This window comes from Myripristis murdjan, chromosome 20 (assembly GCF_902150065.1).
Source record: "Myripristis murdjan chromosome 20, fMyrMur1.1, whole genome shotgun sequence".
NCBI lineage: Eukaryota > Metazoa > Chordata > Actinopteri > Holocentriformes > Holocentridae > Myripristis > Myripristis murdjan.
This window is the reverse complement of record NC_043999.1, coordinates 5,083,451-5,098,087: the sequence shown is the minus strand read 5'-3', so window position 1 is coordinate 5,098,087 and position 14,637 is coordinate 5,083,451. Positions and strand designations below refer to the sequence as shown.

Below are 14,637 nucleotides of genomic sequence, written 5' to 3'. Positions count from 1 at the left end.
GTCCCTTCCCGCCTTGGTGCAGCGGTGCACTTGTAGCGGTTCAATAAAAACGCTCAGTAACAATGAGACACAGGAGAAAGAGGCCAGGAGCTGATTTCCACTGTAAAAAAAAAAACGTTTTTCTTCACTAAGTCACATTTTACTTCAAAATAAAAGCGGGAATTTGGCAACAGGCTGAGATCATTTCCCTTTTTTTCTCTTGATGTTGAAGGTCTCACATCATTCTTCAGCTTTGTTCCCTTGTTCTTTTTAAAACATGAATTATTTAGTTGTTTTCAAGACTTTTTTTATAAAGCCCTTTGTAAACTTAGTACACAATAAAACATACAAACAAACAAACAGATACACAGACAGATAGAGAACAATCTGAATGAATGAAAATAAAATTAAAACAGACTATTTGTTTCTTTGTTTGTTTATCAGTATCTGTGTGTGTGTGTGTGTGTGTGTGTCGTCGCTGTGGTCTACCTCCTTGGCCCAGGCCGGCTTGTCGTTGTTGCCGGGCGCCTGGTCCTTGTAGTGGTAGAGCTGCTTCTTGTCCTGCGGGGGGCGCGGCGCCTCCTGCTGCTGCTGCAGGGACACCAGGTAGGCGCGCTCCTGCTGCAGCTGCCTCTGCAGCCGCTCCGCCTGCCGCTGCTCCTCGATCTGCTTCCTCTTGTACTCCTGCAGGAGGAGAGGCCACCCAGACGGTTAGAGGCCAGACACAGACTGTGTTCTTTGGTGTGGTGTGTTGGGGGGAGGGCGCTCGTACTGCTGATAGAAACAGACTAAACAAGCTGATCAGGAAAGCAGGGAACATCATTGGCATCACTCTGGAAGGGGTCGAGCAGGTGGCTGGTGTGAGGATGCTTAGAAAGATGCATTCCATCATGAGCAATGACAGTCACCCATCCCATGCACTTGAGGTTTTTAGGAAGAGCACACACAGTGACAGGCTGATCCCACCGAGATGCAAGACAGAGAGGTACAGAAAGTGTTTTCTGCCTGCGACCATAAGGCTTTTTAATGACCAATAAGTTGTTCTACCTCACTGAAGGTTTTGTATTTAACCCTTTATAGGGCAAGTGACTATTTTTGGTAATTTCAGAAATTTTACATATCAGGCCCATCCCCTGTCTCAGTTAGTTCAATAATCATTTGGTCTTCAACCAGCCAATCAGCAAAGATCGCTCTACATCCCAGGTCACAGGATTGTTGCATTTGACCAATCTCAATGGCTTTGATCTTCTATAGGAAAATGAAAATTTTAGAAAAATTTTATAGAAGTAATAAAGTCCTGTCATGTTCTCTAATAACAGTCTAGGGTTGTTTTTTTGAATTTCAATGTATTTCAATGAGTTCCATATAAAGGATTAAATCTGTTCTATTTAATGGTCGTGTATTTAATTGTATATTTTATGGGTTCCTGTGTCTTTTTGGGTTTCCTTTATGGATTAATAAAGTATCTTGACTTGACTTGACTTGACACCAGGCGTCATTGTGTCATTTCGTGGGGGAGAAACAGAACGATGACAACAGGAGTTATGGCAGCTCTGTTTCTAAACGAAGGGGCTCATGACAAAAGGCCACACACCTATTCTGGGAAAAAAATGTTTTTAGCTGAAGTTTATCATTTTCTGACCTGTTAAAATCCACCGTTTGTGTTCGGGTTAGGGGACGCCAGTGACACCACAAACTAAAGACTCACTACCTGTCATAGCTCCAACCCTGAGCACTGACTTACTGAAGACAAGAGCCAATAAACGTAATTTTTCCTCCCTGTTTGAGCTGGTGTTTTAGCCCCGTTCTGAAGTGAATGAGCAACAGAATGTGGAGGATGCTACCTTTCAAATGAGGCCTCAAACTTGTGTTGTGGCTTTACGGTTCATCCATTACAAGCTTTTACATTTGGGTTTGCCAAAATAGGTGAAATGTAAAAGAAAAAGGTTTTAGGTTTAATATGAACAAGATCCAATCCCTCCAAGTGTTTTTAGTTTAATAAAATCCCAGAATGACTCGGCCAGTCATATCACCTGTGATCCTGTGAGAGTGCCATGATTTGTTTTATTGTAACACTATCAATCATTTCAAACCTTTCAAATGCTGGATGTCTCATTTAGGAACAAACGCCATCGACTGAGCTCTGCGGGACGATCTGCGGCGGTTTCCGCACTTTTTGCTGTCGATTCCGAGGTGAAACTTTCTGATTAAAAGGCTGATTGCTTTGGGAGGGTCCGCTGGCCGTCCGCCCTGCTGTCACTGAGAAACCCCTCCGGCGCTGACGGCTTCATTCGGAACGCCAAAGCAAAAATAAAAATGTAATTTCAGGAGTGTCAGCTATCGACCGGCGCGCCCGTCACTTTGTTGCTTCATTGATTGAAATGTTTGTTAACTTTGTCTGCGCTCGGCGGTGGGGAATAAACGCGGATGTGAGGTGATGTGTGTGTCTCGGCTCAGTATTGACCCTGTATCGAACGCCTGAGCCCGGTCACAGTGTGTGTCAGTAAACAACAACAAGCCCAGGTACCTGCTGTTGCCATGGTCACTGAACCTCAGGGCGGTTGTCACGGAAACTTGACTTTCAGTGTTGTTGTCATCACCCAAAGAATTCATGGAAGTTGGTCTCGTTAGTGTTTTCTGTGTGTGTGTGTGTGTGTGTGTGTGTGTGTGTGTGTGTGTGTGTGAGTGTGTGTTTGATTACCAGCAGTAAGGCCTGCTCCTGCAGGAGCTGCTGCTGCAGGATCTCCAGCTGCCTCTGCTCCTCCTCCAACTGTCTACGGATATACTCCTAACCAATCACCACCCGGCCGGCAGGCGCAGCGGCCAATCAGATTGCAGCGAGGCGGGCGAGAAGCAAACCGGGAGCCCAGGCAACCAGCGACATCATCAGAGCAGGAAGAAGTGAGGAGAAAGGAGACGCCAGAGAAAGAGGGCAGACAAAAGCAGAGAGAGGGAAATGTTGGAGAGGCAGATTAGAGAGGATTTAACGAGCGGCGGAAAGAGAAATAAAGGAGTGAGAGCAGAGATTGAGCCAAAAATAGAGAAGGAATGAGGTGAGCGAGAAACAAGAGAAGCAGGGTGCAGTAATTAGCAGGAAAGAAGAGAAGCACTGACGGTTAATACGGCTGGAAGAATAAAATCAAGTGTGCAAGAAACAGAAGTTTGACAGATTCAGCGTTGCATTCCAGCAAAATGTTAGAAATGAGTGAAGCCTTGTTTCCAGAGGAGCCCTGATCCCTGAGCTACACGTGGCGTTAGAGAAGCTCCCCGTGGCGGCTCCTCAGCTTCTCTGCAAACACACGAGGAGCCGGCAGAGCTGCAGCACATCCACCAGAGCAGCCTCAGGTGGAAACTGCAAAAAAACATCTTCTGATTTCTCCACGAAAGGAGCAGAGGTCTGGGAGCCGACTTCACCGCTTTTAGCAACAAACCTGTCCTCATGTCGAGTTTTTTTTTTTTCCTTCTGTTTGTCCTTCTCTAATGTTCTGGAGTTATGTTACTGCTAAATGTGCGTTTTATTGTATCTTGCTGTAATTAGTTTAGCTTCGATTCTCTTAATTATAATCTCTCAGTTTTACAAAAGCCCCTCCAGGGATGAGTGCTGCAAATTAGCATCCGCTGCAAACACTATGATACAGCACTGGGTAGTTGTTTTCAGTTTGTTTGTGTACATTGTAGTGGTCCCTATCAAAAAAAAAAAAACACCAATAAATAAATAACAGAAAACCTCTGGGCTTGTACATGTTCTCTGTTTTTCTCTTTCTCATGTCAAACTGCATCCTGAACTTCAGCAGAAGGGTTAAACATGTTAAAGTCTTAAAAGTCGTAAATTCGAGAAACTTTAGTGTGAGATAAAGACGACTAGTTTTATCCTCTGTCGTCTTCTTCACAGTTTTTCCACCAAAGCAGCGTTATTAATCTGACAGAGATGTGCTGACGGTTAAAAAATGCTGTTTTAGCAGCTTTAAGTCGTGTTTTACAAGACACACATCGTGTTTGACGCACTAAAGCAGTGTTAAACTCTCAGAGGACAACATTTCTCCAGTTTGATGACTTTACACTGCCTGCCCATTTTTTGGATACTCATTTTAAGATTTTACTTATTACTTTCAACGCCCCTCATGGCCTGGCACACATCTGAGCTGCTGTCCCTTTAACCAACCAGCAGGATCCTGCCGCCTGATCATAAGGCCTTCCTACCATTTGTCTGCTGTTTTTATGCTTATTTTCAGTCTCATCTACTGTATTGTACTGCACTTTATTTCTGACATTGCACTTGGGTCTTGGGTTTTTAAATTATGATTCACTCATTGTTTTTACACTTTATCCTGGTTGTTTTATCTCTGTTTTTAGATCATTTTAGATCTTGCTCGCCTGTTTTTTTTCAGAAATTACTGTATATTTTATTAATGTGGTTTTATGTGTTTGTTGTTGAGCACTTTGCAGCACTGGTGTTGATAAGTGCTATACAAATTAATTTTATTATCATTATTATTATTATTATTATTATTATTATTATTATAGCCTGACATGTTTCAGCTGGCAGGATGAGATTTTAAAAAAAAAAAAGAAAGAAAGAGAAACCACTCGGCTTCTTTGCCATGTCCGGCTCTATGTCAGAGTGATGACGTCATGTCAGAGTGATGACGTCATGTCAGAGTGATGACGTCATGTCGGTGGGGGCGGAGTCTCGGCTCCTGCGTACCTGCTCCCTCTCGGCGTGCCTCCTCTCCTCCTCTCGGCGGATCTGCTCCATCTCCTCGTAGCGCCTCCTCTGCTCGCGCTCCTGCTGCTTCCTCAGCTCCCGTTCCCGCCGCTGTTGCTGTGGGAGCGAGAGGAGAAAAACAAAACAAAAGAAAAATGAACAAAAACGCCTCAGTTGCGCAACTACATGACTTTTGGGAAGTTTTACACCCTTCCATACTCAGAGCTCAGTGTTTTTCAAGGAAACGTAGCTGTAATATCTTTGTTTTATCATGTTTTATCGAGTCACTCAGCTTCACTGTTGCTGGAAACTTGAGTGTGAAAAGCAAAAAATAACTCCACAGGACTGGAAGAGCGAAAAACACCATTACTACATGATTTAATAGCCACTAATGTTGGAGTCAGTGAGGCTGGTCTGCTTTGTGGGCTTCTTAATATTTTACTTTACTTATATTATTTAATACAACTCACTTACTCATTACAACTAACTCCTTTTGATGTCAACTGAGAGGGAAATGTAAATGAACAATCCTGTATGATAATTACATATAATTCTATACAATTATAATTATTTGGATGACTGTTGAAATTGCAATAAGTGCAGTGCAGCACAGAGACACAGATTTCTCCACATTAAACATTTTCAGCAACACAAAACAGTTCAGAGATGCTGTTGCTTAATATTGTCTGTGTCATATAATAATGATGTGCAGTGCATTTACAGGACAGAAATGTGATAAAGCATTGCAATATACTGTGATTTTTATTTTGAATTTTTTTTTTTTTTTTTTTTTTTTTTTTTGCAGCTGTTTGTGCATTCTTAATGTTGGAGACACTTTGTCCCTGGCTGGATGAGCAGTGGAAGGCTGTGGTTGTTCTGGCAGCTGTCGAGTGTGAATGTGAGGAGGGATTTAGGTGAAAAACAGCGAGTGTGCTCAGTCAGCCTGGCTAAATAATAAAGGGTAAAATTAAAGTTCGTTAAAGTTCAGGGTTTTGTCCGACTGAAGCCAACAGGTGACGCCGCCTCACCTCCTCCAGCCGCCTCCTCTGCTCCTTCTGCTCCTCGATGCGCTTCTGCCTCTCGGCCAGCAGTTGGCGCTTGTGCTCCTCGTTCTGCTGCTGCTCCAGCTGCTGCCGCCGGATCGCCTCCGACCGCTCCTTATTGGCCAGCTGGAGACGCAGGAAGTCCCGCCTCAGAGTCGACTCGCCAGGGATGTTGATGATGGAACTGCAGGGCGGCCAATCAGAGGAGAGTAACGGGGTCAGAGAGCGTAACCACGTCTTCATGGAGGACAATTAAACTTCCATCCCATAATACTAACACTCACAGACAGCTGTTTCTAATACCACTTTCTTGTTGTTTCTTGTTCTGCTGTTGTTTTGAAAGTTATCACCTCGTTAAGCACTTTGAGCTTATTGCCTGAAAAGCGCTCTATAAATAAATATTATTATTATTATTATTATTATAGTGGCAGCTGTAGCAGTAGTATTGGTTGCAGTAGCAGTAGTTACAGTAGCATTAGTAGTAGTAATTCTAATACTAGCAATAGTGGTACTTGCAGTATTCATTGCAGCAGTAGCAGCAGCAGCAGCAGTAGTAGTTGTAGTAGCAGTAGTACTAGTAGCAGTAGTAGTAGCAGTAGTAGTAACAGCAGTATTAGCAGCAGTATAGTAGTAGTAGTAACAGGAGTAGTAGTAGAGGGAGTAGTACTAGTAGTAGTAGTAGTAATAGTAGTGGCAATAGTAGTTGTAGCACTAGTAGTAGTAGTAGTAGTAGTAGCAGTAGTAGTAGCAATAGTAGTAGTAGTAGTAGTAGCACTAGTAGTAGTAGTAGCAGTAGTATTAGTAGTAGTAACAGTAGTAGTAGTAGAAGGAGTAGTGCTAGTAGTAGTAGTAGTAATAGTAGTGGCAATAGTAGTAGTAGCACTAGCAGCAGCAGCAGCAGCAGCAGTAGTAGTAGTAGTAGTAGTAGTAGTAGTAGTAGCAGCAGTAGTAGTGCCAGTAGAGGTAGTAGTAATGCCAGTGGTATTAGTAGTAGTACGACCAGTAGTATAAGTAGTAGTTGTTGTCGTAGCAGCAGTAACAGTAGTACTAGCAGTAGAAGTACTAGTAGTGCCGGTAGTATCAGTAGAAGTTGTTGTAGTAGCAGTAGTAACAGTAGTAGTAGCATTATTAGCAGCAGTAGTACTACCAGTAGTAGCAGTAGTAGCACCAACAGTATTTACAGTAGTACCAGCAGTACCTATCATACAGTAGCAGAACCAGCAGTACTTGCAGTTTTAGCAGTGGTGGTCCTACCTGGGCTCGCCCACATCCCGTTCCTCCTCCTCCTCCTCGCTGCCGCTGTACTCGTACTCCGTCTCATCTGCAGGGAACACACACACACACACACACACACACACACACACACACACACACACACACAGGGGGCAGGTTAACACCACACAGCGTGGCACCACAACTCAGCAGGTGCATGCCGTCCTGTTGGAGGCCCCAACCCCATCCCCAGCCCCGCCCCCCAGCCCCGGCCCCGCCCCCTGACCCGGCCCCGCCCCCGGCCCCCGGCCCCGCTCGCTCACCCCTCTTCTTCTTGCTGCGGTCGATGTGGTCCTTCAGCTGGATGCGGACCTGCCGCTCGTTGGGCAGGTCCCGGATGAACGGGTGCTTCAGCAGCTGCTCGGTGCTGGGCCGCTGGCTGTGGCTCTTCACCAGGCAGCTCTCGATGAACGACTGGAACTTCTTCGACCTGCACGCACACACACACACACACACACACACACACACACACACACACACACACACACACAGATCAATAAGTAGACAGACAGACAGATCAATAGATAGACAGGGATAGTCGTTAGCCCGGCTCCATCAAATTTGAAAAAATAAACCTTACAGCAACTCCAAAGCTGTCTTATTTACTTAGTGTGTCATTTGGCTTTGAAATACACATCTTGGCTAACGACTCCCATAGACTTCAAGCCTTTATGCTAAGCTAACATGAAATGCTACCCACAGGAACCGAACCACTGGACGTACAGAGGTGGAAATGGTGTCCAACATCTGGTCTCAGTCTGGGTTGATTTAAACACCTGTTTGGCTTTATGTTTCCTGTTTGCAAGAGTTAAGTTTGAATATACTGAGTTTAAGTTGGAAAACCATCTGCTGCACCCACACCCCAAAGCTCCCGGCCGCACAAGACATCACAAGTGCATTTACAATAAGGTGCAGAACCTCAACCAAACAATGTGGGAATCTAAAATAACACGACACGCCTAATTAGGAAATCTGAAATTAATCATCGACTAGCCAGCATGACATGTCAGCAATTAATCTGAACTGTTGAGAAATGCAAAATCCTACAGTCTTTTAGTCATGTCACCACACGCAGCAAGCATGAAAAACTGCAAAAATCTAAAATCCAGGATCCAGCTCTCTGTGCAGTGAATTTTTTTTTTAGTGTTGCAAAACCACACACAGCAGAAAATGGTTTAGATTCCCAGTTGGTTCAGCAGAGATATGACAAATCTGAAACTGATGCTGACAGTGTACCATCACCACAGTACAGCTAGTACTGACCCAGGGCCTCAGCAACGCACTGGGAAAAATACATTCTGTGTATTTATGTAAGTGTGTGTGTGTGTGTGTGTGTGTGTGTGTTTTGTGCTTGCATATGTGTGTGTATATGTGTGTGCCTAAGTTGGTGACTCACCATTTCTTAGACTTGAGTCTGGGGGCGGGATTTCTGGGGATGAGGAAGAGCGCTCTCATTGGGTGCATGTCACACAGAGCTGAGGAGACGAGCCAAAAAAAAAAAAAAAGGAAAGGAAAGGAAAAACAGAGAGATTCAGGATTTTAAACGCAAACAAACTGATGATACCTGTGCAGCAGATTTTGAGACTTACGTGGCGCTCCCTCGGCCATCTCTATGGCGGTGATGCCGAGCGACCACAGATCACTCTGCAGAGAGAGAGAGAGACAGAGAGAGAGAGAGAGAGGGGCGTGAAAAGCTCATATCAGCGTGACGTTTAATGCATCTGTCCCAGGTAGATCTTTACTCTCCCTGCTGTTTCTTTAGCTTTCACTTTGCTGAGCGAGAGTCCCAACTCCTCCTCTGTTTTGAGCCAAAAAACCTGCTGGATTAAAGGTGATGATGGACTGATGGATTAAGAGGAAGATGGACTTGTCCTGTCTTTATTACTGTCCATCCTCCGTGTGTTTCCCGAGGTTTCCAAAGATCCCGAGACATGAGCTGCTGAATTCCAGGGAAATGTGTCTAAAATGCTGCATGAGACATTTATTGTAGATATTTTCAATTTGATGTGATGCTGCAGCCATAAAACAACAGCATCTTGGGTTTGGATACTTCAGTCAACGTAAGTGTGATGGAGCTTCAGTGAAGTGCTCGTACAGAATATGGGTGTGACGCTGTCCTAAAATATGGAAAATGTGTTTTTTTTCCCTAATTTTAAAGCTACTTATCTTAATGAAAACAAGAGTTCAAAAGGTTAAATCGCTCAAGATAATTTCCCAGTGCTTTTACTGTGAAATATCTGCTATTTTTCTAGTTGTTTTTGAAGGAAATACTTTTAAACAAACAAATTTTGCAAGAAAGGGGTGCCAATTAAAATTCTGGTGTTCAATTTTCCACTTAAATTCCTGTGCCTTTCCAGACTGGCAGAGTGTCTTCACAGAGTCTTGCTTTACATATCAGCGCAGCAACAGAGAAGGTTAGCTCTTCGTTGACAGATTTATTTTGGCAGGAAAACATGGAAATCGGACAAGTCGCGAGCCAGAAGAGAAACTCCGCTGTCCTGTACTTAAAGGTCAGACATTTGCAGATGTGAATACTGCAGTTACTGTCAGTCTGCTCCACAATGAGGAAGCATCACATGGGCTTGTGGTTGATGAGTTTGTGCAGTGATGTGTTATTCACATTATGAGGTTAACTGTCTCAGAAACAGAGGAAATGGTCATTGATTTCTGTGGAAAAAAAAAAAAGAAGAAACACCTCCAGCCGCCCAGACGATGATTAAAGGTCAGAGTGGAAACTGTTCAGAGCTACAAGGATCTCATTCGTGATGGGAAACTGAACACAGACGCAATTTGTCAGAAAGGCCAGCAATGATTGTCGCTTTCCCGGGCTTTAATATTTTCAGCGTTGACAGGAAGTTGTGGGTTTTTATTGCACAGAAGTTCTATCGAGTCAGAGCAAACATTTTCAACGATTTATTTGGATGTTAACTTGAATGCAAAATGAGAAACAACTGTGCCACTATGCAAACATGCAATAAATTAATTTAATTTGCTCTGAATTTTTTATTTGCAGTGTTGTACATTTTGACCAACTGATTTATTTATCCTTTTCAATTGTGTTGGAGGTTATTTTGTATTGCGTCTGTGTTGTCATTGTGTTTTTATTGTCACTTGCTGCAACGTATATTTCATTTTTGCACAGTAAAAGTGACCTGACCTCAACTGAACTGAAGACAATTGAGAAAATACCACCTGGCCATCATTTGGTTGCATTTGGTTATTCACTTGTAAAGCTAAAGCTAATGTAATTTTAAATGATATGCAGCCACATCTGGCAGTTTCGTGCAGACAAATGGTCAAATTTACATTTAATATTGAACTTTTTGGATCTAGCATGGACCCCTTGCCTTGTTTACAAGACGTTGGGTGTGACTGGCTAAAAATCACTGCACACTGTCAGAAAAAGGGGATAAAGACCAAACAATGGACGAGGAAAAACTGAAGATTAAAGTGGAGAAGAGCCCGACCCCGTTCATGCTGGGACTTTAAAGACCAACTGAGGAATGAGGAAGTTTAGAGGCAAATTTCAGCCGCATTGAATCTGTTCTGATTTCTTCATTGTGGTTTTAAAGTCTCTTGCTAGCGTGCACAGTGGTGATTTAGTTTGCAAATCACCTCAGGTTTGTTTTTCTGTGTGTTGCACAAAATTTACAGTCGGCTGGTTAGTTTTACAGCGGGTGATTCGGTCACGGTTGCTGACGAGAACAGCAGGGGAACCTTGACGCTCAAAAACCGACACGATGCATCCTGTCTGAACACGGTGTAATATTAAAACGAGGGGAAGCTCAAAATGAGACAGTTACCGATGGGTTAAATGTCATAAAAATGTATGTAACCCTCAGTGATAACATGAGGGCAAACATAATAAGCACTTATGTTAATTGACTTAGGATAAAACCGCTCATTTACCCAATTTTTAACAACATAATAATGAGGCAGACGGCACATTCACACACCCGTGGAACACACACATCTGCAGCTGCGTACCTTGAAGTCGTATGTGGCGTCGGGGTTTTCGTCACAGGCGATGACCTCCGGGGCCATCCAGTACGGAGTCCCGATAAACGTGTTCCTCCGCCCCACCGTGCGGTCCAGCTGGGCGCTCACGCCAAAGTCCACTGCACACGCACGAAACCCACAAAAGCTCAGTTTAAAGTTGTTGTTTTTTTGTTGTGGCAGTAAATTAAGATGTGTTATTATCCATCAGTGTGTCATATCTATCTCACCTTTATGGGCACGCCTTTCCATAAATCTCTACTGGAAATGTTTAGACGTTTCTGTATATTTTTTGTATTTGATTTGCATTTGTTTTTATTTTCCATGTGTTGAAGCACGTTGTAACTGTGTTTTAAGAAGTGCTATAGCTTTATTTACTGACTTACTTACTTACTTACTTACTTACTTGCTTACTTACTGACTTACTGGCTCTTCATGCTGTTATCCTGAGGTCATGTGCTTTGTGATTGCCAAATTTGTAAAAACAGCTCAGTATTCTCAAAAAATTATGCAACTGACTGCTGTTTGCTCAACACCAGCAGATTGTGAGTAAGATAGCAAGGTGTGAGTGAGTGAGTGTGTGTGTGAGTGTGTGTCCTCTCACCTAGTTTAACCTCTGCATTCTCTGTCAGCAGCACATTCTGGCCCTTGATGTCTCTGTGGATGACCTTGTGCTGGTGGAGATGGGTCAGACCCTGTAGAGGGAGAGAGAGAGAGAGAGAGAGAGAGAGAGAGAGAGAGAGAGAGAGAGAGAGAGAGAGAGAGAGAGAGAGAGAGAGACCGAGACAGAGACAGAGAGAGAGGCAATGAAGACCTTAACATGATAAATATTTTATTATTGCAAACAGAGGAAGTTTGCAGTGAGGTGGTTACTGCTGGTTCAGAGTTGAAATGTCACAAAATGTGAAGTAACAACGTTTATACCAGCTCTGTTTGCAGCTCTTTAAATCCATTTTGAGATTTAAAAAAGGATTCATGAAATTATTTATTAGTGCCTTACTGTCCTTCAAAAAGCATCATGACTAAACCTCCATCTACTCTCTTCATAATCACTATCTTTATCGATAATCCAACATAATAATACACACGTAGAAAGTATTTAAATTACCTACTATGAATAACCAAATCATATTCTGCAATTTTCTGCTTTTATTTTTATTTTTTCAGTGTAAAGTGCTTTGAATGGCCTTGCTGTATGAAATGCTGGTTGACAGGAATAAGCTCCAGGAAACCCTAAAGTTACATAACCATGTGCCCTGGGATTGTTGATGAGTGACATGGTCGCTGGACTGGCTGGTGGTAGAAGCTTCTGGACAATTTTGAGACAAACATTTTATGCCGGGTGACTGCAGTTTTATTGACGCTTTGTTCTGGTTATATATTCTTTGTTTTTATTCTCTCTATGATTCGTGTAATTTGGTTTCTATGTGGTTTGTTAACTTTTATTTTCTAGTCTTGCCTTATCTTTAAAAACATAAAAATTTATTTTGATACTGTCTTATTAAAAAGTAAGAGTATCTTATTTTTTAAATTGCAGATGTTTTATATTGCAATGAAATTGTGCAGTTGCAGAGATGACAACAGCGGTCTCTAAACGCTAGTGGTTCATTAGCGGCTCTTCTCTTCTCCAGTCTGAAGGGAGCCAAGGAAAACATTTGGGCTCCTGACTAAGAAACATATTCCTCAAGGGTTCACTAAAAAACTAATATGAATAATCCAGTCATGTCCTGTTAACGTTAATGAAAGATAAGACGAGGTGAAGGGAAAAGGGAAACTGAGGGGGAACTGGGCCATTTCAGCAGTAACCAGCCGGATATAAACCAAAATAGTACAAAGAACACATGAGGTGAAGTTACGGGGTTCCTCAGGGAGCCATCGGAGGGTCCCATGAGATTGCATTCGACCTTTTACTTTTTCAGGATAAGATACAGCAAGGATTATTATCTTTAAAAGGAGAAACAGAACGTGTTGAAGTAGGGCTAGGTAATATGTCATGAATATCGTGATTTGAGACAAGACATCATCCAGGATTTTAAATATCGTAATATCATGATATGGCTTGGTTTTAAATGTCGCACTACAGTGAAGTAGTTTTCTGAAATGATCAGACTTGTTCATTATGTCCAAATTACTAATAACTGTTTATCAAAAATCTCATATGTAAATATCTTGTGAAAGCATGAGCAGTCATCCCTACAATACCGTCACAATATCAATATCATGGTGCTGGGTCATCGATACACTGCCCAGCCCCGTGTTGAGGATAAACAACAAATAGAATGCAATGCTGATAAAAACGGAGTGTGTTTTTCATACTGAATCTGTTTCAGAGTGTTGCTGTTCTCACCCTGAGGATCTCTCGGCAGATGTAGGCGGTCCACTCCTCCTTCAGCGAGTTCCCTTTGGTGTTTTTGATCAGATCTGTCACCGAGCCGGCCCCGCAGAACTCCATCACCAGCTACACACACACACACACACACACACACACACACAGAGTGCATGAGTGCGACAACAGTTTACACATCCTATTCTGTTCTGAAGCTACAACAGCTTTCAATACAGATGCTTAAAAGGCAGGTTACATTATTCTGATCATTACTGATTTTATTATTACACGTCTTTGTTATTGCTTTACCATTAAATTCAGCTGCCTGCTGTTTGTGTGATTAGCAGTGAAATTTCCTTAAAGGCGAAATTATTTCCATTTCTCTTCATTTTTGTCATCTAGACGATTATAAATGTTAATACCTGCAGTAAGCTTTGTCAATAAAGCCTTGAAAAACAGCAGTATGTTTTGTTTGTGTGACCTGAGCGCTGTAAAAGCCTGAATTTAATTATTTGTTTGTCACACAAAAGAACAAGACCTCTTTAAAAAGCTAATTACCAAATATCATCACAGGTACAATGTTGCAATCAACCAGCGTGTTACAACATAATTGGAAGAGGCAAGTATGCACACACACACACACACACACACACACGTACCCATAGCTGGTCATCAATTCCAGGAGGGTTTTTCTTGATGAAGGCTCCATAGTAGGTGGCGATGTTCCTGTGGTGGCTGTACTTCTTCAACATGTTGATCTCTGCTTTAATCTCCTCTTCCTCATCCTGGCACACACACACACAAACACACACACACACACATACACATCAAAATACACATTACACACGTAATCATGTCTGATCTGCAAGGAAGCTTCCTAGTTAGGGAGCATTTTCATTCCAACAGAAACAAAGGACACATCCTATTTCGGCTCCTTCATGTGGTGAATTGTTAAGGAGAGTTTGGAATTATAATGTGTCAGACATAAATATATGAGAACTGTTCTTGTATGTTTTCATCTAAATGTGTCAGTAAGGACTTGATTTATGTTAGTTAAGCTCCCTAACATGTCCCTCCACTGCCTGAATATACAAAACTTATTCATACATCATTTTCATAACCTGCAGGAGTGTATCTATGTTCCCAAGGTCCTTTTTTCCCCAAGGTCCTACGTTCCCAAGGTCCTATGTTCCCAAGGTCCTATGTTCCCAAGGTCCTATATCCCCAAGGTCCTATGTTCCCAAGGTCCTATATTCCCAAGGTCCTATGTCTCCAAGGTCCTATATTCCCAAGGTCCTTTTTCCCCAGGGTCCTAC

The 14,637-nt window shown here is 42.6% G+C and overlaps 1 protein-coding gene across 1 annotated transcript in view; it reads right to left on the bottom strand.

The window, feature by feature from the left end:
• The window catches only part of tnikb (TRAF2 and NCK interacting kinase b), an 83,995-nt gene that overhangs the window by 43,856 nt on the left and 25,502 nt on the right, over window positions 1-14,637 (bottom strand). Inside the window, 12 exon segments of the mRNA XM_030079455.1 lie at window positions 469-663; window positions 2,681-2,767; window positions 4,685-4,801; window positions 5,713-5,911; window positions 6,982-7,048; window positions 7,263-7,429; window positions 8,396-8,474; window positions 8,589-8,643; window positions 10,987-11,117; window positions 11,600-11,690; window positions 13,343-13,453; window positions 13,981-14,106. Coding sequence (XP_029935315.1) covers window positions 469-663; window positions 2,681-2,767; window positions 4,685-4,801; window positions 5,713-5,911; window positions 6,982-7,048; window positions 7,263-7,429; window positions 8,396-8,474; window positions 8,589-8,643; window positions 10,987-11,117; window positions 11,600-11,690; window positions 13,343-13,453; window positions 13,981-14,106 — 1,425 coding nt within the window.